Consider the following 27,410-nt stretch of genomic DNA (forward strand, 5'->3'; position numbering starts at 1 on the left):
ATGGTTCTCTGCAGTTGCTTGCTAAGGCCAAACCTAGTTTGAATTGAGTCCACATCTATTTGTGACAGCAGAATCTCCCGTTGAAGGAGCTTCTAGAGTTTGTCTCCTTTGAGAAGCACAGCGCTACACCAAAGCTGTTTTTAAGGCCTAGTAAAACACACTCCGAATACAGTGGTACCTGGGTTTACCAACTTAATCGTTCTGGAAGTCAATTCTTAAACCAAAACCATTCTTAAACCGAGGCGCGCTTTCCCTAAGGAGGGCTCCCGCTGCCAGTGCCCTTCCACCGTTCGGCTTCCGTTCTTAGACCGAGGTAAAGTTTGCAAACTGGGACACTACTTCCGGTTTTGCGGAGTTTGTAAACCGAACAGTTCGTAAACAGGGCTGTTCTTAAACCGAGGTACCACTGTATGTACCTGACCCCACTACCTGGCATCAGGCATAGTACAGGCAGTCAAGCAATTAGCTGGTGAGCATCAGGGAGAAAACCCTCTCCAATCGCAGCCGTTTAATTATATGTTGCGTCAGTGGATCAAATCACTGGAGAGCGAGATCCCTTTATCCCATTAGCCCCTCTATGGCTCCCGTGGGCCCCTGTGTGTCATTCGATATGTACGTGATGCTCAGTGGGAACAAGATAGCAGAGATGGAAACTGGAGAACGGCGGGATGGTCCATGATGTTTCCTCTTTCTAATTAATTATTATTCTGCTGTCATCCTCGGGAAGCTCCTAATGATATTAAACAGACTCTTCACCCCGTTCGTCGTCTTTGCTGATGGTTCCAAACAACGCTGCTTATTGATGCAAAAAGCTGACTTGTTTGCATATTATACAAATGAGTCTAATGCGGCAAAAATAAACATAGCGGCATGTGAAGGTTTACTGACTCTTAGGCATTTATGCTGCTGTGCTGTCGGATCAGCCTTTCCCAACCTGGTGCCCCCAAGCTGTTTTGGACTATAATTCCCCATCACCCCCAGCCAGCATAGCAATGGTGTGGCCTTGAATAGGAACGATAAATTTAATCTGTGTGGGAGAAATGCTTGCTGGAGGGTACCCCCCCTTTTTTACACAATTTAATTATTATTGAATAAGAGCATTTGCTTGCATTAGTTATGGTAGAGGCTCTAGGAAATAATTAGGGATGTACTAAATGAAGAAGAAGAGTTTGGATTTGATATCCCGCCTTTCACTCCCTTTAAAGAGTCTCAAAGTGGCTAACATTCTCCTTTCCCTTCCTCCCCCACAACAAACACTCTGTGAGGTGAGTAGGGCTGAGAGACTTCAGAGAAGTGTGACTGGCCCAAGGTCACCCAGCAGCTGCATGTGGAGGAGCGGAGACGCGAACCCGGTTCCCCAGATTACGAGACTACCGCTCTTAACCACTACACCACCCCGGGTAAGGGACGTGGGTGTGCTAAGGGACGTGGGTGGTGCTGTGGGTTAAACCACAGAGCCTAGGACTTGCCGATCAGAAGGTCGGCGGTTCAAATCCCTGAGACGGGGTGAGCTCCTGTTGCTCGGTCCCTGCTCCTGCCAACCTAGCAGTTTGAAAGCACGTCAAAGTGCAAGTAGATAAATAGGTACCGCTCCGGCAGGAAGGTAAATGGCGTTTCCGTGTGCTGCTCTGATTTGCCAGAAGTGGCTTAGTCATGCTGGCCACATGACCCGGATCCTGTCTGTGGACAAATGCCGGCTCCCTTGGTCAATAAAGCGAGATGAGCGCCGCAACCCCAGAGTCGGTCACGACCGGACCTAATGGTCAGGGGTCCCTTTATCTTTATCTTTATCAATGGGCTAGTCCTCACAAAGATTCAAAAACCCCCTTTGCAGTAGCTGTTGTAGGGAGGATCTTCTGGTAGGGACCACTAGGGTTCCCTATGAATGAAATGACATCGCCTTAATTTTGGGAAGACTACATTTTTGCCACTGTGGCCCCTGGATAATAAATTTCCCTTAAGAGATTTTCATTGCCCACCAGCACCCACTGACAGAGAAGGGGACAGGGCACTGAGAGGACACTTTGCCCAGGATCCCTCGAAAGCTGGAGCTGGGCCCTGATGCTGAGAGACAGGCCTCTTAATAGGAGATAGGTATAGATAGCTCAGCTCAAGGCTTGTCATAACAGCTAAGAGACTTCTAGCTCCTCCATCACTTCAAAGGGAACCACTGTAAAGCTAAAGCCAGTGTGGTGTAGTGGTTAGAGTGCCGGACGAGGGCCAGGAAGGCCAGGATTTGAATCCCCACTCCACCATGAAGGGTGACATTGGGCCAATCGCTCACACTCAGCCTAAGCTACCTCACAGGGTGCTGTGGGGGTTAAATGAGAAGGGGAGAGAACATTTCTTTCTTTCTTTAAATTTACCGCCCTTCAGCTGAAGATCTCGGGGAGCTTCGCCAAGATAAAAATACAGGATAAAAGCACAAAATAAATAGCTAAACCAAAAGCAAAACAACAGCCCACCTTGAGCTCCATGGAGAAAAAGGTGGGATAGAAATGCAATTAATTAAATTAAGACGTGGTTGGGCCAAAAGGGGATTTGCAGGCACAGCCGATTGGCAGCACTCGCATGGTGCTTTGCGAGCCCCAACCGTTGATTGCTTATCAGGGTTTGCAAAGCATGATACCTTCGCCCGCACTGTTTGATTTCACGGACTTGGGGAAGAAATGGGTCACCTGATGCCATTGTGATGTCAGCGGTCTGGCAGGTAGATTGCCCTGCCCACATGTCGAGCTTAGCCCCGGGGGATGGTGGAGAGATAAGGAATTGGCCACCCCAGCCAGATCCAGTTCCCCACCTGGGGAACGCATTTCCTGCCCCGTAATGTACCTTAAAAAATCTGCTTAGCTTTAGAAATGTTTCTTAATGGCAGCTGCCTTGTGTGTATCTGTTTTATTGTTTTATTAATGTGTATTTCATTGACTGTTGACTTAAAGCTGCTTTAAGAGCAGGAAATTGTGATGATTATGATGATGGCGGTAGAGTTCAGCCAGTCCTAATCTGGTACATGAACATTCAGTGGCAAACACAGCTGTTAGAGGAAAAGAAATCAGAAAATAGAGGGCTCTAGTTCACTGGCATTGGGGCTGGCTGTCCGCGAGATGCGTGTTTTGCTGTTGTGAATTTCATACAGTTTGAAGAAAAGATGCACATTTGTAAAAAAAATAAAAAATAAAAAAAATCTGACTGCCACTAATGCAAACCCACAAAAAGTGCCCTCTCTGCATGGCATAGTGGCCAGAGTGCTGGACTAAAGAGTTGAGAGACCAGGGTTCAAATCACCACTCAGCCATGCAGTTCTTTTGGTGATCGTGGGTCATCTGCTGTCTCCAACTTGCCCCACAAGGTTGCTGGGGTGTGTGTGGTGCTCTGTTTACACCACCTTTATCGACTTGAAGGAAAGGTGGGGTGGAAATGTAGGTTAAAAAAAAAATCAGAGGGAGGAGCTCTCCTGTCACATCTTAACAGGTTGTGCAACTTATGCCTGTCATAAATTGTAACTGGGAGCAAAAGGATCTGACAGTGGGGAGCTGTTCTTCTGTGTTTAGGATTGGCTATAGGGAGGGAGGGAGGGAGGGAGAAACTCAGCAAAGAATTCTCCTCTTTGAGCCAATTGCTTGCAGGCAAATAATATGTATTTGGCCCCCTTTCTCTTTGAGCATGCGTGTGCATGTGCATGCATATATATATATGTGTGTGTGTGTGCGCGCGCGCGTGCGCACACACACAGACACACAAATATTTGCACACACCCTCCCTGGCCTGCTCCAGTTTGCCACGTGGTGAGATGGTAGGTGGGAGGCCATCAAACAGAAGCCTCTGGCCTCACAATAGCCACTTTGTCTGGTGGCCTGACCTCATTTGCCCACCACGCTGCAGCTGCTCCCATCCCTGGCCAGGCATTAACCCCCGGCATGCTGTGTGCCAGACACAACATTTCACAGGGACAGAGAGAATGGTGGGCAGGAGCTATTTCCTATTGTTCTTCACTGGCTCTCCTTTCTTAGGTTGGATGTGTTACTGCTTAGCTCTGTGTTCTGTTCCTAACAACTGTCACCGGCAGGGGTGTTGGGTAAGACTAAGTTGAGAGCTCCTGGAAACACAGAAAAGTCTTGCTTAGTTTGCGAGTCCCGCCTCCTCCCTCTCTCCTCTTGGCAGATCTGCTTATAGCTGTGAGAGAACATTCTCAGTGCTGCTGAGAAAAGTGTGTCATGGGGAGGACTTCTGATGCACAAGTACAGCAGACGTCGATTTGCGTTCTCTCTGTAGGCTTCTTGCCCCTATGTTGGTGCCATGCTGTGTCTTCCCCATCCTTCGTGTGTGATGTGCTCTGAAATAGTGTGTGGATAACATGGGGGGCAGATTCGAACCCCTGTCTCTGGCAGGCTGTACCACTGGGACTAGAGGACTGGGGTGTTCCAGCATCGTATGTAGTGCTGGGGACATGTCCCCATCAGTGAAGTTCATTGCTTGCCTCCATGGGTGGTGGCAATCCCTGATAGGTGGGCACTAGTGACATTCCCAAGAACAGTAAGGATGTGTCTGTCATTGCTCACCTTTTTAATTTTAATTTTTTGCCTTTTCTGGTTTATGTTTCCGTCCATTGGATTCTGCAGCCATTCTGCCTGTGCAGCAGCAGCAGTGTATCTTCAGAGTGTAAAACTTGCTCCGATGAGGTTGGGATCAGGGTTTCCTGCACAAAAGGCAGTGACTCCCGCAGGTTGGTTTTACTGAGAAACTTTGCTTTAACAAATTGGTAAGGTTCTAAAACAGTGAACAGGCAGTCAGGCTGTTTCCACCTCGCATGGCAAAATTTCCCTTGCTTGGTTTCCATGTTCTATGCCCTGTGCAGCTGCTGTAGCAGCAGGTGTGAAGATAACCAGGCAGCAGATTCCTCATGTGAACAGAAAAAGCCTGTGGGAGCAATTTAAAAGTGTGCTAGCGTAAAATTGTCTCAGTGCTGTGTGCTTCTTTTATTTTAGAAGCAGGAGATGGACTTAGGCTTGACATACTGAGCTTGCAGAACAGAACTGCGGGTTCCTGTCCTTTCCCCCCCCCCCCCACTTTTTGGTCTGTAACAGGGCTTCAGTTCTTTCTAGCAGCAATTACTACCGTAATTCTGAGACGTGGCTTTTCCCATTATAGCATCTCTATCAGATTTTTTTTTTTTTTGCCTGCCGCATTTCTGTACCTGTTAAAAAGCCGGAGAGCCATGCCACAAAAAAGTTGGTAACTCTTAATAGAATGCTGCCTCTCCTAAGCTCTCTTCAGGTGTTCATTGCAACTGTGGGAAGGTCTGAAGTGGGGTTGAAAGTGTGTTTGGTTCAGTCTGGGAAGGCTGCGGGTAGTTGGTGGGCGTGGAAAATTCTGTCAATTTCTTTTTCAATCTTAAATTCATCTTGCCACGCTTCTGTTTCATTTTTTTTTTTAATCCTCACAAAAATGTCTGGTGTGCATTTCTGCCAATATATATTTCTCTATGCTGTTTTGTCTAATAAAATGCATATTTGTTATGTTCACCAATACACGCATTTTTCACACGTTGACACAATCGTACACATTTGGGTTGGGAGCTTACTTTGCAATAGTTGGAGAAGTGTAAATTTCAGAAACATCCTGTGTTTTGGTTTTGGCGTTGTTTTGGGAAGTGCAAATGAGTTTGGTTCACATTTTAAAATGACCCTAATTTCTCCCCTTTCCCTGGGAACAGCTGGAGCTTCTGCCCACAGGGACATCGGCAGCCAGGGTGCTGAGCTCCCCACACCTTCTGCTCATTACTGGAATTCTCAGTTCAGACATAACGCCTGTCTGTGTACTTCTCACTAAGAATTCATGGGAGGATCAAAACTGTATTAGACTTGCCAGCTCAGCGACTCAGGTTGAAGAATGCAAGTCCTACCCACATCTGCAGCTAATAATAATAAATAACAGTAGCTTATTATTTGTACCCTGCCCATCTGCGTGGCTTGCTCCAGTCACTCTGCGGGGCTTCCAACATATTTTAAAACGTAATAAAACATTAAACCTTAAATCTGCCTTCTAAAAGTTATATAGTGCCACAGTTTGCGAGATTCATATTGTTTCAGCTATGCCATTGGTGTGCGTGCACATAAGCTAATGCTGTGCTGCTTCCCTGAGAAGTGGAGAAAGCAGCTGAAGAAAACTCTGGAAAGGCAAGAGAGAACAAGCTGCAGCGGCCCTTCAGAGTTGCAAGGCAAGCTGTGTGTGCTTCTCACTGCTAATCTGTATAAATCAATAATCTGGGGGTTGAAATGGCTCAGGGGAAGGGATGCAAATCTATGTCAGTGTAGTTGAATCTAGTTTGTAAAGTGCATCTTGGCCCAAGAGGATTTCCCCGGAGACCATTTTTGCCAGCAAAAACTTGTGTCTGCTGGTTTTGAGGTGCAAAACTACTCTTGTGCCTCCCTTCCCATATTTGCTCCAATCTGACTTGCAGGATCCTCACACAGCATTCCACCCAACTTTTAGAGATGCAAAACCAGGATGTGTGTCTTCCAGGATGCACTTCTGGGTGAGTCGCATGACCCATGCCTGCCTCCGGCCCAGGAAAAAATGCTTTCTTCGGGGCAAGAGCGCATCACCCAAAATGGCCGCCACGATCTCGCCTGGAAAAACGGGACATCCCTTTTCCCCCAGGGCTCTTGGCAGATTTGTAACGCAGTAAAAATGAATGGGGTCAGCACCTACTGTTTTAAGTTATCTCCAGTCCAAGTGGAGACGGGAAGTGAACGCAATTTCAGACAAGAGCCTGCTTTGGTAACAGAAAGATTTATGATGCAGCTTTGCAGGCCTTGGAAAAGCCTCGATTTGGTTAAGCATTAAGACCTGTAGAACCTATGCATGTTTACTTGGAAGGTAAGTTGGCTGCGTTTCGAAGGGGTTTATTGCCAGATAAAGTGTTCTTAGGGTTGCTCCCCTAAACTTATTTGTGGCTGAGGCCAGTGGGATTCTGGAATTTCTTGCACTTGGAAACTTGGTTGCGGCCTGACTTGCATGTGGAGAAATAGCAGCGGGGATCTTGCAGAACCGTCAATGACATGCCCTTGTGGCAGCGCCAGGAGCAGAATGTCGAAAACTCAGTTCCAACACCTGGTTTAAAATAGAAACTGTTAACAGCACAACGAGGATGGATGAGGGAAACCTCAGGCTTTGTTTTCAGCCTGACTTTGGGCTATTGTTTTCAGAATTTGCTGGGGGAAACCAGTGTGGCGAAATGGTTTGGGGGAAAACTGAACTGAGGAGCTGGGAGAGAAATCCTTTTAACTTTCCAACTTACAGGATAGCTAGTAGCCGGGATGGGGTGGTCCGCCTCCCCGGTGGAAGGCAGCATGCCTTGAAATACTACTTTCTGTGAATCACAGGTCGGAAGAGTGCTGTTGTGCTTGGGTTTTGCTCACAGGCGTCACATGGGCATTTGGTTGGCGACCATGAGAACAGGATGCTGGGACTTAGGGCCACATAAAGGGCACCATATATTTAATGCACCATGATGACACCACTTTAAATTCCTCCAAGGAATTCTGGGGGCTGTAGTTTGTGAAGGGTGCTGAGAGCCCAGTTACCTTCCCAGAACTGCAGTTCCCAGAAGAGGGATTGATTGTTAAACTACAATCTGAGAATTGTAGCTCTGGGTGGGGAATAGGGGTCTCCTGACAACTCTCAGCACCCTTAAAAAACCACAGCTCCCATAATACCTTGGGGGAAGCCAGGACTGTTTAAAGTGGTACCATAGTGATTTAAACATTTGGTGAGAATGTGGCCTAGATGGGCATTTGTTCTGATGGTGCAGGGCTCTTTTTACATTCTGGAACACCAGAAGCACAACTGGTGGGACCCAGCAGCCTGTTTATGAGACTTGGAGAAGAAAGGCATGCAGGACACATGAGAAGGACAGCTCTTCCCTGACATGAGCAACTGGTCAGAACTTTCTGCTGCCACCTTCAACTTTTGTGGTGTAGGTCTGGGGGCAAATGCAAATCATGGGTAGAAGGCATACCGGTAATCCCAAAGAACATGACATTTTCCTCATTAGTACACCAAATTTGCTTTCGGTTCACAATTTGGTTGTTTCTTTGCCCAGTGAGTAATAGTGTGTGGTGATACAATTGTTGTTCCACATCATGCTCCAGTATCTTTTGACAACGCAGCTAACAGATGGGGTTTGAAATTATGGTTTGCGGTGTTTAAATATTTGACTTTTGAATTATGAAAATTGTAAAATACAGATAGGTGTTGGACTTCAGGAATGTTTTGAACTTAATGGGGTTGTAACTTCTTCACGCAACATTGAATGGAAAGTGTGTAAGGGCTACATTCGAAGCAGGATTATAGCATATGCCTTCCATAAGGAATGCATTAGAACATTGCAGGAAGAGAATTTTCAGAAAACAGCAAAGTCTCTCTTCTAAATCAATTTACAACATCCTTTTTCTCGGGTATTTATAGAAAACATCTGCAACACGCTAAATATAAATTAAATTAGGGCTGAATTTGGATTTACATGTATGCACCAAATATATTGGGAAAGGGGTGAGAGACTGGATGAGATAAGGGACTTTTCATTTTTTTAAAGTCAGAACGATATGTTGTTGGTTAGAGGTGAGTGTAATACGGTCTGTTCAGTACCAAATGAAATAAATTCAGAGTTTCAGAAGTATTACTCCAAATTACATAGGAAGGATAATGATCCTACATGGTGTGTGACTTTGAAAGCATTTTTTCCCCAGTTAGTTTTCCTACATCTTAAATACACAGCAAAAGGAAATTCTTGCAAAACCATTACAGCTGGAACAAATTAAGAATGTCGTTTATATAATGAAGATTGGGAAAGTGCAGGGGCCAAATGTCAGGTTCAAAGTATGATGCATATATTTCTGTTTCTCCTAAATCTTGTAAAGATCATACTCTCTGGGTAAATTATAAGCCAGTTAACTAATGTAGATGCTAAGATGCAAACAGTGAATTTGGCAAATGGAGTTGAAGCAGTGATAACAGCAGGATGTTAGGCAGTGTATGTCAGAATCCACATACATGCCCACCATGCACACGAATCCAACCTACACCCTGAGAGGAATGGAAACGTGTCAGAACTTGTGCCCATTTAAAATAAATGCACCCAAATTCACCTTCATAGCTGATAAAGAACACATCACACCAGAAAGTAGGAAAGATTGGTTTATTGCTCAGATGAGAAAAAGAGAGCATATGTGCTAATTTGGGTAGCAAGTTGATTTGCATAGAGTAGAAAGCAATGTGCCTAAAACCTGCCCAGATCTGAGGGACTTGGAGATACCGCAACCCTAGGCAGTGTGCATCATGCTGCTGCACACAAGAATTTGTGGATAAGAACATAAGAAGAGCTCTGCTGGATCAGACCAAAAGCCCAGCATCCTGTTCTCGCAGTGGCCAACCAGATGACTGTGGGAAGCCCCCAAGCAGGACCTGAGCGCAATCCCCACTTGTGAGTCTCGGCCACTGGCTCCAGCTGTGGACGCAGAACATAGCCATTGTGGCTAATGGCTATAGATAGCCTTGAATTTGTCACCTTCTCATTTAATGACATTCATGTCGGTGGATTAGCTTCATTGGATGACCCTGAGTTCCAGAGAGGGGCAGATCGTCTCCCTTCCCGCTCTATCATATCCCCACTTACTCGTCTGTTTTCTAAACTGAAAAGCTGCAAGAGTTGTTTATTGGCTCTTCCCCCTCACCTCTGTTGAAACACACACACCCCTTTGGGCAATGCTGTCTCCCTTAGACACTGACCCAAAGGCCAGGTGCTGGGGGAAGAAGCTGCTGCTTGATGAGCTCCATTCAAGATCGAGTGAAGGGATCCCAGCAGCTGTTTCCTCTCTCTCTCTCTCTCTCTCTCTCTCTCTCTCTCTTTTAAAAAGCAGCATTTTGTCTTGCTTTCAGAGTCCCACGCTTGAAACGGCCATGCAGGTGTTTCTCTCTCTCCCCATCGCCTGGGCCTCTGGTGTCCACCCCAGAGTTTGAGATGCCAAGCAGGAGTGAGAGCTGGGCCTTGCCCTTGAGTGACAAAATAATTGCCTTCTCATCCAGGGGAATTTCAAAACAAGCCCATGGTTTTGTGGCAAGGAGAAAAAAAAATTGTAAACCTGATAACCTTTTCTCCCGATGATAGTATTAGTACTGGCATTTTTGTAAGGGGAAATCTGCTTCTGACTCTTCAGAATCTCGCCATATTAATACTGAGGGAGGTTTTTTTATTTACATCGAACAGCTATAGACAGTACATGCCAACATAAAGTTTCTTTGATTCTGTGTAATCACCTGCCTTTCCACTATATATGTGTGTGTGTGTGCGTGTACACTACATAGACATATAGCTATAAACACACACACAACAATTTTTAATGTGCTGTAAGCCGCCCAGAGTGGCTGGGGAAACCCAGCCAGATGGGCAGGGTATAAATAATAAAATTATTTTTATTATTTATTATTTATTACACTAGGGCCTCTGCCCCTCCTCTCTGTGCCCACAAACCCCTCCTTTCGCTGAGCTTGCCCAGTAAATACCAGCTTGATGATACTTTTCACAGCAGCGCTGGAAACAAAGCCCGAGTTTGTTTTATACAGGCATTTCCAGGAAAATTATGTTCAGAGTTGGCTGGTTGCATGCATGGGTTGGGACAGCACTCCAACCACTTGGTGTATTTTGCCTGGGAACCCCTTCTAGTCCTGGAAGCTCTGGGGATGAATTTAGCCCACAGGCTTGGAACTCAAGTTGGGATGAGGGGGAAGAAGCCACTGTGTTCTTGCTTCAATGCCTTTCACATAAGTTTAATTTGCAAAAAGCAGTAGGTGAAACACTGCACCGGTATGGCAAGAGGGATTATCATGTGCCACTTGTACATACACATCAAGCTGCTGTTAAGGGCACAAGAGCCAGGGATGTATTAAGCTGGCAGTCCTGCTTGGGTCCAGGAGCAAGCTATGTTTTGGTGAGTTTGTGGAGAGATGCTCCATTGGATGATCAGGAGGTGGAGCTAACTGGTAGAGCGCATGTTTTTTGCTGGTAGTAAGTGGTTTACTGGAAACTGCCTCGTGAGGCGTAATCTGTCATCTACCCTTCCCTGCCTTTTAGAACACTGCTAAGGTAATAACTTGATATAAGTTTGAGAACTGATGGGCAAAGTTCCAAATGCTCGTTAATTTGGTTCACACTGATAATTGGTTTTGCAATGCAAGATGGGATTCATACTGGGTGGTTCTCATTTCTGGCTGTCAGTGTTGTTGTTTTGGTTCGAGAAATCTTGCTTGATCAGACTTCTAATTAAAGAGACTTCTGAACGCTGAATTGCTTAAGTTTGAAGTAGAGTCTTTTGACAACTTGATGGTTTCTGGCTGTGGAGTTTTCTCTTGTGCTCAGCTCGCTTTGATCCTAATTGGGTAGGGATGTTTTGGGCGTGCCGCTTCTGAAGGATCTCATTTGTACTGGAGTGTTTTGCTGAACAGTACTAAACTGTTCTGTTTCATGCTGAAATGTTATGATGTCACTTTTGGAATAGGGCTGCCATTTTGTAATGGGCTCAGAATAAAACTGAAATGGATATATATTCATTGTTTCTGTAATGCTACATTGAGCAGAGGCAACGTGTGGGTAAACCTCCTAATAGCAGAGTTTGCGGTTTTGCTGGTCCCTTCTTGTATCTCTCGAGTTTCTTTTCTCTTTCTCATTATGGGATCAACATAACCACAAGCTCTGTATTTTACTCACACATTGCAGCATTGCAGAATCGGTGTCCATCGTTTTTAAACACATCTCAGTTTCACTTGCATCCCATTATGCTGTTCCAAAAGTTACATTAGAATACTTCACAATAGTGGAACTTGCAGTTCTGTTGATCCCAAAGAATGAAAAAGACAAGATCACACTGCATTTAGGGTTCCACAGATCAAACAGACAAGTCCCCTGCTCTAGGGAAGGAACAATCTGTGCCTCGAGTATCCATGGTGCTTGTTCAGCCCTTAGGTTAAAAAATATCAGCATTTGCCCAAGTAAAATTCTCAGGGATTCTTTGGAAGAAACCAATACAGTTACCCTATATGTCAGTTTTTAATACACTTTTAAAATGTGTCGTGCCTCTGGGTGGTGGGCATTGAAGGTACAGATCAGGTGCTTTCCAGGCCCTGTGCATCACTTTTATGGGAGAAACTGCATTTGTGAGCCTAGTACATGTCATGCAGTTTCTGTAACAACATGGCGCCCTCATAGTGTTGATGGACCACAACTTCCATTGGCCTCAGCCAGCATGGCTGATGGTCAGGGATAATGTGAGTTGTAATCAAGCAATTTCTGGAGAGTGCCATATTGACCCCTGCTTTATATATACACAGAGATTGCATATTTTTGGGGATTGTCTTATTTTTAACTCTTTGAAGAACCCATCTTTATTCCAGTCCACCTCCAGATTATGAAAATGGAAATTGTAGCTTAATCTCTCGTAAAGACACCACTGTTGGCTGGTAATGAAGGGACCTGTCTCTGGTGGCCTGCTGTTCCATAACTCTCTGTTAGGAAGTTTCTCAGAAACTCTCAAGCAAGGTTCTTAACCTTTGTGCCTCTTAAAGTTAATGGCCAGGAGAAATTCAGCAAATGCATTCTCCCCCCAACCCACCCCCATCAGATTTAGCAGTGATGCAAGTTCGTCCTGTGGAATGACTGCCTGCCATGCAGTTGCTCTGAAAACAGGAACTTCCTTTAAGAGCAAAGTATTTAAGGGCTAGTTTGCTGTTGCAAAACTCATTAAAAAGCAGAATAAAATAGCCAGTGTGCCCCCACCAAGCCCCATAAGAAAGAGGGGGAGGATTTTTTAAAAGCCTTTGTTCTGATTGGATGCCACCACCTATTAATAGGAAGAAAACCCCATTTGGTACCATGAGTCTCAGTAGTGGTTCTTAAATGTTTGTTTGAACTTCCAACTCACTTTAGCACTCCAGCATTATTTAACACCCAAATTAATTGTGCAGCTACACTGCTTATATCTTGCATATCTGCTCACTCTTACCCTATGATTCTGCTTCTTTTTCAGAAGATGCTGTTTAAGAAGAATTGTGGCACAAAGACGAGAATCATCAAAATTCGGGTAAGTGGCTATTTCTTGATAGTTCTCATTTTTGTCTTCTTCCTCCTGGGGTTGGGCAATGAAGTTTCCTTGCTTGTGGGATGGTAATATAGCAATGAACCTTCATCTTGAATTCATCCTGATTTCCTTACACGTCTTTCACTTAACTCACACTTTTCATTATATTTCCATGACACTTTCCAAACTGCAAAAAGTCTTGTGGATTTTAAAGTGGATTTGTTGTGCTTGGGTGATGGGGGCCATTCAATCCACTTCAGTTGCGCAAACCTAAAGTCCTGGCAGGCAGCTGAATCACTTCCACAAAACACTGGCGGCTGGAGACATCCAAAATGTTGTGCTCTCCTCGGGTCCACTTCTGGAATAGCAGAAAACTTCATCTTCAATCGGTTGCAGCTGCCTCAAAAGAACTTTCATGGTTTTTTCTCCAGAAAGGGGTTGTGTCTAGAGTCGAGGGTGAAGAAGACTGGGTGAGGACTGCAGGCAGAGACGGAAACTAGACACTCCTGAACTTGAGCATCAGGGAGTTCATCTGTATATTCTGAGCCATGTGCAGGAATCCTGCAGTTTCTGATGCATGAATCACCATTGCCAGCCTTTCCCTGTCCAACAGAATTATGTATGAGATTGGGAGAAGGGACCTGAGTTAAGGGCCTTAATGAACCTCCATGGAAGAAAGGGCTTGCATGTACTTTCATATAATTTGGTTGCTTTCTTCTATCCACGTCTATTAATCCTTTGGGGCCAACTACGCCCAATGCACTGCATCTAGTAGTTATGAACCATGGAGGACCGCCAACAGAGACTTCCCCCAAGTCCTAAGTGATTAGGCTGGGATATTAGGGATTAGGCAGTCTTTAAAATATTCTGGACCCATGTTGTTAAAGTCCTTGTAAATACAAGAACCTTTTACAATTTACAATACAAGAACCTTCAAACTGGCCCGGTAGAGTATGGGCAGCCACTGCAAGCATTTGAGCCCCAGAGCAATGTGCTGGTGGTAGGCTGGCCCTATCAACACTGTAACTGCAGTATTTTGCACCAAGTGGAGCTTCCAAATGAGGTGCAAAGGTAGCCCCACATAGATCACATTGCATTGTGGTCACAAGTGCATGAATCACCACCGACAGGCTATCCCTGTCCAAGAATGGACATAGTTGGCGCCCTAGCTCTAGCTGATAAAACACACTGCTAGCTATTGAGACTAGCGACAAAGAGGGAGATAATGACTATAATTTTAAATGGAAGCGCAACACCTCTCATCGCAGGTAGGAAGAAGACTGTAACAAGGTGATCTGTGTGCCTGCTCAGTTTGTTCTGCTGACGCCTGACTGGCAACCTCCATGGCCCCAGCTGTCCCTTATTGTGGCTTTTTGCCTTTAACCCATACTTGGCTTTGACAGCCCTTCAAATGGAAGAACATGTGGCCACTCTATTACTATTATTGCCAGTTGGGAATAACATCTGAATATCCTCAGATGGTGGTTTGCATTAATGACAGCATTAGTGCTAATCAATTCATCGTTGGATGCATGCTTAATATGTAGATATGTGGTGTATACAATCAGTTACGCATTAGTTGTGCCCATTAGGAAGAACTGAAATAGATGATTATCACTTCATTCAGTAATAAGGATAATTGGTCGTTGGTAGAGTATCTGATTCACATGCAGAGAAGGCCTCACTTTCAATCCCTGACATCTCCAGGCCGGGCTAGGAATGTCCCCATTCTGAAACTTTGGAGAGCTGCTGACATCCAAATCATCTGAACTGGTACCATGCAGCTTCCATTTCAGCCAAGCCACACTCACCTAGCTCAACTGAAATGGGGTTTGCAGCCACTGCTGATCAGCTGATTGACAGTGCCTCCAAAGCTCTGTGCACTGATCAGCAGGTCTTAGGAAGCTCCATTTTTAGCACTCTGCGAGTGCTGATTGGCCTATTGTTGGTGCTTCGTGGGCTGTGCTTTTACCCGCAGAGTCTGACATAGAACCAAGCAGGCAAAAGTGGGTCACCTGGTGCTATTCTGATGTCAGGTGATTGGTAGGTGGGAGACCTTGCCCACCTGACATGCTTGGCCTTCGAGGGGTGGGGGAGATAACTGTCTGTCCCCCCACCTGAACCAGTTCCTCACCCCTGTGGTAGAAGGAGGGATCTAATTCCAAAAATGGAGAGGAGGGGGTGGCAAGTGCCGGGTGGACGTGTGGATGCTAGGGTGAGTTAGAGAGGGAAGTTGGGAAGCTAATACACATTTCTTCAAGGCAGTGTGGAGACCTGCACGAGAGCAGGTAAGAAGGAAAGAAGAGAATAGCTGAGGAGCAGATAATTACTTAAAGTCCTTCACTGAAGCACAAAAGTGTCTTTAAAAAAAATAAGTACTAGATTGGGTTGGTCATGATGGCAAGAATATTTTCTGCAGCCCCTTCCACTTAACTAAAACAATAATTTGTTATAGAGGTAGCATTTTTGTGGCCAGCAATGCCACAGCAGAGCTGTGTTCTTGGAATGCTTCTTTCAACACATAACATCCTCCTATTGTGATAAGGGCGGGGAAGCGAGAGCTAAAATGTGAAAGTAATCTTCTCCCATGCACTTTCCCAAGAGGAAGAGCATGGATGTTTGAAATGTGCTGGGAATCGATTTGGCAATAGATTATTTCCTGCACCTGGTGATTTTTGCTTCTTTTATCTTCTCAGTGTGTGATACAGCCCTCCTTAAATTTTGTAAGCATTCTTCTTAGTAATTGACTCGCTTTTGAGAAAAGTTAACTTAAAATCCCATTTGCTACTTTGCAAAACATTCCCCTGATTTTGCTGAGTTCTGCAGGCAAAAGATTTCAGCTGGGTAATTTTTCATGGAGCTCTAGCCAGCATGTACCTCTTGTTTATTGTGGGGGGTGGCGGTGGGCATCCCTTTCACAAATGGCACCAGAAAATAATTTCTTAACTCTGCATATGGACTGAAGCACAGAAATAAGGAAGATTATTGATATGACCTAACTCTCCAAGACAAATAAACAGGAAGTTTGTGGCTCATTTATATAAATCTCATCTCTAAACAGCTTGTGGGCATAATCTGAGAGATCATAAAGCTGTAAAGTGGCTGATAACCACTAAGCAAACTAAAACAGTATAACTTAGTACACGATCTTTGGCAGTTTCAAAGGATCTTCTGAGAGGAAGTGATTATTATTTCTTTAAGAAACTTTCCAGTGCAGAATTCTAAATGGCCAACAGTTTAACAACAAAATAGCATTTCATCTTTTTTATCTCTTGTTTAAAAACAACAGAGGTCCTTTTTCCAGCCCCTTGTTGCAGACACCAAGAACTGCAAATTATAATGTTGATCCCACTTGATTTTTCCAAACTGAAGCATGTGTTTCATTGTTCTTTTCCCCCTGTAAGAAATAAAGTGCTTCCACACAGCAAAATATTACTCTGGTTTTGTGATCCCTTTGATCATACATATCTGATAGGTAAGCTTTTTTGCTACTTTACCAACTCTTCTGGTGTGGTGCTATATTCAAAGAAATCAATCGTATGCTTTATGTTTTAGATGTTTCACATAACACTCTATTCAATACCTTTCTACCTCTTGACATTCTAACCAAATATATATATAGGTCTCTTTCCACACCCTTTCCAAAAAAATTGTGAGACTTTCTCTGCATGCAAAAGGGTATAGTACCATCTATGTAACATTTTCATAGTATTATTTTATCCAGAATGTATGCCAGTACAAATTCATTAGCTTCACTACCCACATGTGGGAGAAAAAATAGTGTAGCAAGATGGGAGCTCTAGCCTTGTGCAGGAGGAAGGGAGAACAGGTGATGCCATTTTGAGTAATCCATAAAATTCCAGGTTTGAGCTGAAATAGCAAAGTTATTGGAAATGACCAAATGGATAAGGCAAGAGATGAGGAGGCTTGAAAGCAAGAACGAGAAGGATGCAAAATAGGAAGAGAAGCGCCATCTCCTTGATGGATTTCCTGAAAATAAGCCTAATCTCTGGTGAGAGTTGATGTAGATTATTACAACTCATTTCATCTTCCCTGGATCCTGTTTTGTAGACCTGCACTCACTTTCAAGCTCTTCATTCTCACAGAATAGCAATCTGTTTCCTGCGGTTCCATGGGTTGCCTTTGCAAATGATAGTTCTTCTGCACCAGTTCTAAGTTCTTTCTGTTTGGAATAGAGAGCAACTTTAACTAACCATGGAATCCTTAGTCCTCCAAACAAGCCAACTGGCTAAGTTAGATACGAGGCAGAAACTTCATGTACAAGAGCTGAAATGCTCTTGCTAACAGAGCCATCAGTATCAGATAATGCTCCATGGAAGGGGCAAATATTTGGGTGTCCTTCTTTGCTCTTCCGAGTTTGAAGCTTATTTCTCTAGCAAGGTAGTAATTAGACTTTGATCATTTCATTATGTGGGTGGAGGGTGGGAGTTGAATCTTGTCTTCTATTTTAATTTTGGCATTACCTGTCAGCCCAGAAGCTTTTTGAAATTTGTCCCATTTGGGGCCTTGTTAACAATTAAATTAAATGTAGGAATAGAGTAAAAAAGTTAAGGTCATGCTGCTGTAGGAGTGGAAGGAGGAGATGTAGGTCAAATCAATGGCTCTCATTCATATATATGAAAATTTTTGGGGTCCCCCTTCCCAAAGACTGGGTTGCAGGGAGGTTATAGTTTTCCACACCATAGTCTGTCAACAGATCTCTTATATTTGCCTTTCTTTCTGATGAGTGTGGGAACATGGATCTCCTTTTCATTAATTCTTCTGCTGTACATTGTGCCCATGATTCTCATCCTTGGCCTCTGCCAGGGAAGTGATTTATCCAGAGGCAAGAGCCTAGTGTCGGCATGTGTAGTCCCTGTGCCAACAGCCTTGGTTAGAAAAAGATGATAAAGATGCACTTTGTTCTTTTCAGTTTTGATTCTTTCTACATGCATAATATTGCCTGTGTTGGGTTTGTTAGCTGTGAGCAACTGCAGTGCCTGGAGCCTAATGCAAATTGCAGGGTGTATACAGGGTGCTTGCATATATTCTCTCCCACCCACCCCCCCTGCACATTTACTCCATAAGGCAGCCATTCATTCTGTGTATTGCAGATCCCGAGGCTAGCATCTGATTTGCATTAGACATAAAGGCTATAAAGTCTTATAAGCACATGTACCAGCAGTACCCGTTCAAAGCGACATGTGCCTGTGTTGGCAGAGTACTGGTGTTCCAAAGATGCCGTAGCTTAGTGGCAGAGGGCACATGCTGATGGTCTGTATTTCAGCTCTCCAGGATCTTTTCCAGCCCTAACTGGAGATTAAGGGAGACAAACTACTGATCAAGCTCATTCTGCTGACTGGCAGCAGATCGCCAGCATTTCAACAGAAGTATTTCCCAGCCCTGTTTGGAGGTTCTGGAGATGGAAATGGGGATGATTTGCATGTGTTCTGCCACCGAGCAACAACTCTTCCATTACTGCCACTCCCTACAGATGGTTCAAAGCCAGATGGCTTGACTTGTTGTAAGGCAGCTTCCTATGTTCCTATGCTCTATATCCAAGGCAGCGCCATCTGGTACGCCGGCTGAGACCCTACCTGCCTGTGCATTATCTCGCCAGGGTGGTACATGCCCTAGTTATCTCCTGCTTGGACTATTGCAGTGCACTCTGTGTGGATCTACATTTGAAGGTGGCTTGGAAACTACAACTAATCCAGAATGTGGCAGCAAGATTGGTGACTGGGAGTGGCCACAGGGACCATTAACACCTGTCTTAAAAGAACTACATTGGCTCCTAGAACAATTTAAAGTGTTGGCGCTGACCTTTAAAACTCTAAATGGCTTCTGTCCTGTATACCTGAAGGGGTGTCTCCAGCCCAAGGGACTGAGATCCAGCTCCAAGGTCCTTCTGGTAGTTCCCTCATTGCAAGAGGTGAGGTTACAGGGAACCAGGCAGAGGGCCTTCTCGGTAGTGGCGCCCGCCCTGTAGAATTCCCTACCAGCAGGTGTCGAGATAAACAGCTATGTGATTTTAAAAGCCATCTGAAGGCAGCCTGTTCAGGGAATTTTTTTTTGTGTGTTTGATGTTGTACTGTGTTTTTACTAAAAAAAAAAAATTGTTGGGAGAAAGGAAGACAGAGAGAAAGACCGCAGCCCCAGTTGCATATACGCAGCAAGTCTTTGAAGGGGAATTGATCAATTAAAAGCACAATAAGCTTTGGAATAAGGGACACGGGTGGTGCTGTGGGTTAAACCACAGAGCCTAGGGCTTGCCGATCAGAAGGTCGGCAGTTCGAATCTCCGCGACGGGGTGAGCTCCCGTTGCTCGGTCCCTGCTCCTGCCAACCTAGCAGTTCGAAAGCACATCAAAGTGCAAGTAGATAAATAGGTACCGCTCCGGCGGGAAGGTAAACGGCGTTTCCGTGCACTGCTCTGGTTCGCCAGAAGCAGCTTAGTCATGCTGGCCACATGACCCAGAAGCTGTACACCAGCTCCCTTGGTCAATAAAGCGAGATGAGCACCGCATCCCCAGAGTCGGTCACGATTGGACCTAATGGTCAGGGGTCCCTTTACCTTTTAAAGCTTAGGAACATTGAGTGGTGCTTTATGCTATTGGTCCATCTACCTCAGTACTGTCTCCTCTGACTGTCAGTGGCTTTCCAAGCTTTCAGGCAGGCGTCTCTCCCAGTATTACTTGAAGATGCTGGGGTTTGAACCCAGGGCCTTCTGCACACAAAGCTTATGCCCTGCCACTGAGCTATGGCTCTTCCATATTGTTGTGTGTTCTACCAGTGCGGCAGTACCAAGAGCTTGCTTTTTGAGAGCTCTATAAAGACTGGCCAGATGGAGAGACAAAATAAGCAAGGTCAGTGCTGTAGGGATGGTGTAGCCTATTTTCATGAGCAATGTCCCCATTCCCCAAGTAAGGAAAAATCAGAAAGTGGATAGGCCACAAACCTTCCGATTTCCATGCAAGTCAATGCATGAAAAATGGTTTATCAACAACCAGAGTAATTCATGACTAAATTACTTTTTAGAACGGTGTTCTTCACCTATACTGCTATGCTCTGTAGATAAGTAAACAGTTTTTATTGCATGTAAGCCTTCAAATGCTCAGCATATGGGGTTTATTTAGCTGAAACATGTAAAAAATGGTCTTTTGGAAAGCTTCTTTTACATCATAGGACAGTGGAAGTGCTTTATTAATGCAAGCACCATGCCAAAAAAAGAGGGCATTAGGGGTTGAAATGAGACTATCATGAGTTGGCGTCAGTGAGAACCCAGATCTGGCTAATTTCCTACTATGCCTGGTTATGTGCAACTGAGCATAATGCTTCTCTTTGAAGAGCTTTTCAAAGAAGCTTGAACATTGTCTAGTTGCCCCTTTGTACAGTTGCCAGTGGCCACCTGACAACTTTGTAAACACACTTGTGCTTCTCTCCCCCCCCACCCCCTTATAGCGAGGACACTGGTATGTTTACTTGACCTTTTCAGATGGCGCCACCCCCTAGCAACATTGCAGAAATACAAAGGGGGAGTTGAGCAGCAATTTGTTCTCTGCTTATGGCATTGGCTTCAACAATTTTCTAAAGGTGGCAGCAGGAGGAAAAGACACTGGGGTGTCAAACCCGAGAACAGAAAGACCTTGGGATGCTAAACTCTAGGATGAGCCAGAAGAGTTGGGTTGTAGCTTAAATATGCGTGCCAATGTTTAGAAAGTGTTCAGATAAGGAATAAGTTGATATCAGCAGGTACGCAGATTGCCCACAGGAAAGGGAAGCAAACACTCTGTGGAACATTGAACAAGTCCAGCTGTGCAGTTTAGGGATGGAATAACATTCGGCTTACTAGACCTACTTTATACCTTCCCATTCCTCAGGCAAGCTCAGGGTGGAAGTTAAAACAAATAACATTCTAAAGGAACATTAACGACAGTCCAGTAAAAGTAGTCATAAGATGCTAAAACAGCTATGGCAGACATTGTGTTGAGTACCAATCAATGGATTGGGGGTTTCAGATACAGAAAAGTACTTAAAACATAATCATCCTTGGTAGCATTTTCTCAATTTGTACAGTATTGGATTTTTTTAAAAAATTTTGACTAGCTGATTAGTTGATCTTTAATAATAATAATAATAATAATAATAATAATAATGTGTCTCTGAAGTCAGCAGTCTATATATTTTGATTGTTTTAGTACTTATAAAAACTACACCATCTTAAGAACATTCCTTCTTGCATTTGCGAGGATCGTCTCATCTCAGATTGTGCTTGCCACTACACATGTGCACATCATCTGACAGCAATGCTTTCAGACTATTTCCTCATGCACATGAGTTTCAATAAATTGAATCTGCTTAAAATTAACTGATCTGAAACGGGTCGATTATGAATGGACAAGTACGTACATCAAGAGTAGTCATCACTTGTCAGCGCTCCCAGAACTGAAGGTGATAAGGCATACAAAAGTCACAGCATAAAAGCTCCCTCCTAATGACTCCCATTTATGCCACTTCCTGCAGGCTTTCATTTCATTCAGTTCTAGTTGCCTCACCTCAAAGAGGATATTATAGAACTGGAAAAGGTTCAGAAAAGGGCAACCAAGATGATCGAGGAGGTGGAAAGACTCCCCTGTGTAGAAAGTTGGCATCATTTGGGACTTTTTAGAATAGAGAAAAAGCAAGTAAGAGGTGACATGATAGCAGATTATAAAATTAAGCATGACCTGGAGAAAATGGGAGAGAGAGAAGTCTCCACCCTCATAACACTAGAATTTGTGGACATTCAAAGAAGCTGGTGGTTGGACGATTCGGGACAGTTGAAAGAAAATACTTTTTCACGGAGCGTATCTTTAAACAATGGAATTCAGTCCCCCGGTAGGCAGTGATGGCCACCAACCTAGATGGCTTTAACAGAGGATTAGACAAATTCACAGAGGAGAGGGCTATCAGTGGCGACTAGCCATCATGGCTACTGTTGTAGTCCCGTTTCTGAGTAAGCAGGGGCTAGGAGTCTCTGAGGAACACTGGCCTGAGAGCAGAATCCACATCCGAAATCAAGTCCATTCTGAGGGTTGGGCAGGCGACAGGCAGCATAGTCAGGGAATCCAGACGTCAGGGAATCCAGATGATCACAGAGCCAAGGGTCCAATGGGAGAGCAGGATGCAGCAAGGTAGGGCCAGGAACCACAGGCATTGTTTTGAGCATTGATGACTGCTGGGAGCTCTGTTTAAGAAGGCCAGAGCCAGCTGGTTGTCATCAGTGCCTTCTCTGTGTCCTTGAAGGCTGATCAGCTGCAGGTGGTATCAGTTTGCCTTCTCCAGGCTTCTGTTCAGCAGGCAAAGCTGACCCATGGCAGCAGTAATGTTCCTGAATACCAGCTGCTGGAAGCCACAGGAGAGGAATGTGCAGTTCTGCTTGAATCCTGCTTTCAGGTTTCCCACAGGCGTCTGGTTGGCCAATGTGAGAACAGGATGCTGGACTAAATGGGCCATTGGTGCGATCCAGCAGGCTTTTCTTGCGGGCTTATATTGCACATCCAGGACAAACCTGCTGAGCTGATGCTCAGAGTGTTCAGGTTTTACCTTATCTTGTGCATAGGGAGCCCATGTGGCCCTACAGATGTTGCTGGACATGCCAGCCATGGGCAGATGGGAGCCTACAACAGGGTTTCCCAAACTTGGGTTGACAGCTGTTTTTGGACTACAGTTCCCATCATCCCTGACCACTAGCTAGGGATGATGGGAGCTGTACTCCAAAAGCAGCTGGAGACCTAAGTTCGGGAAACCCTGGTCTTCAATATCAGAATGAGCACAGGTTCCTTATCCCTGCCATTCCGTGTTTTTCTGCTGTTTCACCAATAGTTTCACTGTTTTGTTTTATTTTATTTTTTACTATTTAAGCTAGCCAGTTATTTGAAGGCACCTGCTTCAGTTTTGAAAAATAAATTAAGAGGAAGCTTTGTTTATCAGTGATTAGTGCAGAGGTGCAAATGACAGAAAGAAGCAACAAAGAGCCTGTAAAGGAATTTGACTTTTGTTTTAATAAGGAGCTGAGATTCTCTGTATTCCAGTCTAAGAAAACCTTGGCATGGCCACATAATGGCACCCAACTCTTTAGATTCTACAGAAGATATTCTGGACCAGCAATGGCTGTTGTTGACATTGTCATTAAAAGAAAGGGAATTGGTTCAATCTTCGTGGAAATTTCAAAAATGCTTTGAGTATTGCTTCACTAATACCCTCAATGTGATGAAGAAATGTTAAGAGTTGTATGTGCAACTGACCTGTCCTCTACGGCTGCAGTCTTGCATAGACTTAATGTGGGCCACAATCTTATTCATTCGTGTTACCTTGGAAATAAGTCCTGAGTTAAATGGGACTTTCACATAAGACAATGCCCACTTGATAATGACCAACTTGTGGTTTTGATTTTAATAGTCACAGTGAGAATAGTATTTGCAAGACATTGGGGGAAAGGCAGCTAAACCCTCTAAAAACTGAATGGGCTACCAAAGGTCTGGGAGGTACTACAAGCAGTGGACTTGACAGCATACAAAACTTTCCAAATGTGGTTGTGAAAGGCTGAATTAAAAAATGGGACACTTTGTACAGAGACGCCTTAATAGGAAAGAACTTGAGCAGGGAGAAAATTGGCATTGTTTTACTTTCTTTTTGAACTTTAAAAGTAGTATGTATATGTAAATAAACAGCTGTTAGTTTTGTATGGCGTTGCTTTGAAATACTGGCTTTCTAAAAAAAATAAACTGGTTGTTGCTTAGACTTTGTGGTCCTTCACAGTTTGGCATTCCTAGCTCCTTGTTCCCTTCTGCATCTAGCACAAATCCCTGGTTCTTACATTTAAAACCTATAGTCTTGCTCCTTGTTTTCATTTTTATATCCCTGCTAATTACCGTATTTTTCGCCCTATAGGGCGCACTGGCCCATAGAATGCACCTCCTTTTTTGGGGGGGGGGAATGAATAAAAAAAAATTATTTCCCCCAGCCCCCAGAACAGGCTGCTATCCGCAAGCCTTGCAAGCCTGGCGGCAACTCCCGCCGGGCTCGCAAGGCTTGCGGACACTTGCGCAAAACACGGGACGCCCTCCGGAGGGCGCTCTGTGCTTTGGGCTGCAGGTTGCTGCCCGCAAGCCTTGCGAGTCCGACGGCAACTCCCTCCGGAGTCCGGCGGCAACTCCCTCCAGAGGGTGTCCCGTGCTTCGGGCTGCAGGCTGCTGCCCACAAGCCTTGCGAGCCCGCGGGAACTCCCGCCGGGCGCGCAAGGCTTGCGGATAGCTTCTTGAAGCCTGTAGAGCGAGAGGGGTCGGTGCACACCGACCCCTCTCGCTCTCCAGGCTTCAGCGAAAGCCTGCATTCGCTCCATAGGACGCACACACATTTCCCCTTCATTTTTGGAGGGGGAAAAGTGCGTCCTATAGGGCGAAAAATACGGCACATTCATTCTTCCAACTCCTATTTCATTAATAATAATTTTATTGTACCTGTTGCAAGTGCTGCAGCATGCGTCATTTGGTTTGTAATTTAAGAATTAATTCTACTAGTGTCAAAGTTCTGCTAGCCTAGGGGGTGACAGGTGGATGTGTTGCTTAGCAACCAGAGTCGGATGCTGCTTGCTGAGGTAGCACATGCCCTCATTGGCTGTGTGGTTCTGAGGGAGTCTTTCCTCTGTACATTTGATTGAATGCCTATCTGCTATATACAAGGCCTAAAGTAAGAAAGACAAAACCTCCCTGTTCCTCAAATTATATACCGCTCAGTATAGTGTTTATTATGATTTCTTTTCTCTGTGGACTCTGTCTGTGTTATGCAAGTGGTTTTGCTAACTGTACCTTCAGCGTGTATGGCACTTTGCAGTATGAGAGGACAGGTCTCTGTTCAGAGGCTTGCAGTGTAATCACAAAGAAGATAAAACAGGAAGGGAAAGGAAGAGTAAGCTGGAGAAGAATAATGTCAGTAATGTCAGTAATGAGGGCTAGGAGAGCTAGGATGTTATGCTACCCAAATGATTCCACTTATTCTTCTTCATTGGTCACTGAGCCTAGAATTTCTTTCTAAAACACTTGCCTGGGGCCACAGCCCTTCTCTTCAAAACCACACACCACAATGCCTGTTTGTGTACTTGGTTGTGGCTGTAGTTGCCAGACAAAAATGCAGGGTTGCACCCCCGCCTGGGAGTGGGGGTGGGAGCAAAGTAAAACACAAACCGGGAGAGCAGGCTAGTTCCTTACAAAACAACACAAAACGGAGTAAAATCGTGCCTGTGCATTTTGCTATATATGTCAGGGTCTACAAATGATTGAAACCTACTCTTAAAAATAAATAAATTGAAATTTGGGAATCTGTGGATTCCTGGCTTGCGTAGGTTCTCTATTTTTCATCTTATTATGGCCTGTTCGGGATACCCTTTGAAATCCTCTGGGGATTGTGGTGTGTTAAAACAGGTGGCCGTGTTTTGAAGACTGGAGAGACCTGGTAACCTTCAACATGATGCCCTTGGTGAAGTGATAATTGGCAAAATAAATAAATAAATAAAAAGTTGAAACTGTAGAGGCCTGATAAGTGGCTATCATCGCAGGCCAACTTCTGCTGAAGCCTCTCCTTTGCTTTTGCCATCCCTTTTTACCACAGTATGTATTTTATTTTAATTTTTTTTTTTTTTGGCCAAATTAGATTTCCTGCTGTTTCCTGCTTTCCCCCCATTATCAGGACCCCATGAGAGCTTCCAGATCTTATTCTGCCTTGCATCTTGGAGTTTTGAGTAGTTAACAAGTGTCATCCTTCCCTCGCCTGTCAGCTACATTGTCTACCTGCAACTTAACCACCCCTCCCCACATACTAACAAAAAAAGCACAAAAACCCCCACATCCAGCTGCTGTATGTTCACTGATCCTGATTGGTTGGCATTTCAAAATGGAGGGCAGTGCCAGCCTCTTTGTCCATTTCCATCTCTCTCTCTCTCTGTACTGGCAGGCAGCTTCATTGCTCAGAAGAGGGACAAATCTGTCTGATTAATTCTGCCCCTTTAGCTCTGAATAAAGGTTGCTATGTTACCCTCCCACTCTGAGGCCTGCCAGTGCATACAACCATCCATAATGCCACAGCAGGCAGCTGGTGAGTGCTCTCGAAATGTGCCTCTCCTGCTGTGTTCTTGCTGTTCGCCAAGGTTACAGGGTGTGTGCATGGGGGTGTTGGGCATGACTTTGGGGGGCAGAGCTATGGATAGTCAGACATTGCAGCACTAGGATTTTCCTTCATCAAAACACCAGCTTGGGAGGATCTCTCTTTCATATCGGAATCCTTATAATGAAAAGCTGCTGCTTGACCAGGCTCAGTCGTGGGCAAGAGCAGGCTGGATGCCCACTGCCACCCTCGCTGATATCGCTAGTTTCTGAAAGCAGGGACCTGTGAGCCCCCAGAAAATCTCTCACCATTGGCTGTGCTAGCGGGGGCTGCCAGTAGAATGGGTGATACAGTGGTACCTCGGGTTACATACGCTTCAGGTTACATACACTTCAGGTTACAGACTCCGCTAACCCAGAAATAGTGAAATTCGCTACTAGAAGGAATTTTTTTATTTTTTTTTATTTTGACTATGGCAGAGCAACACGGCTACCTATCTGTAACTGGAACCAGAAATAGTGCTTCAGGTTAAGAACTTTGCTTCAGGATGAGAACAGAAATCGTGCTCCGGCAGCGCGGTGGCAGCGTGAGGCCCCATTAGCTAAAGTGGTCTTCAGGTTAAGAAAAGTTTCAGGTTAAGTACAGACCTCCAGAACGAATTAAGTACTTAACCCGAGGTACCACTGTACTGCTTTGGAATGCAGAATGGGATGATGATGATGAAAAAAGATAAGCTGTAAATTAATAGCAGAACAAAAGAAGACCTCGTCACAAGTGAAAAGACAATAGGGAAGTAGCTGAGCCAAAAAAGTTATCTTTGTAGTGCTAGATTTTTGCTTGCAGGGAAGTTTCTGCGTGGAGGAGCGCTCCAAAAATTGCACCCCACTCCATGCTACCTGAAGTGCTCTATTCATTTAACCATCTCCTTCTGCTGTATGTGCAAACCTATGGTGATTCTAAAGCTGGAGGAAGATTTCCATGCGTCCATCAACTTATAGGTCAAATTCCCCTGTCAATCAGGATTCAAAGACATTTACTACTATGCTTTCAAGTCAGCTAAATTTTTGCAGTCTCTAATAAATCAGGTTTAGTGTAGTTGTAGATTCATGTTTGGTTGCCAATACTGGAAGCGAACATGAGA

At 44.7% G+C, this 27,410-nt stretch overlaps 1 protein-coding gene across 5 annotated transcripts in view; it reads left to right on the forward strand.

The window, feature by feature from the left end:
• The window catches only part of LOC309527884 (uncharacterized protein), a 62,940-nt gene that overhangs the window by 27,125 nt on the left and 8,405 nt on the right, over positions 1 to 27,410 (forward strand). For 4 of the 5 annotated variants that reach the window (XM_082214895.1, XM_082214892.1, XM_082214894.1 and 1 more), the window contains one exon: positions 13,080 to 13,133. In XM_082214895.1, the coding sequence (XP_082071021.1) occupies positions 13,080 to 13,133 (54 nt within the window). The remainder of the gene's footprint in view (positions 1 to 13,079; positions 13,134 to 27,410) is intronic. The other variant, XM_082214893.1, reaches the window with a different exon arrangement.

The sequence above is a fragment of the Podarcis vaucheri genome (genome assembly GCF_965113315.1).
Source record: "Podarcis vaucheri genome assembly, chromosome: 3".
Lineage (NCBI taxonomy): Eukaryota > Metazoa > Chordata > Lepidosauria > Squamata > Lacertidae > Podarcis > Podarcis vaucheri.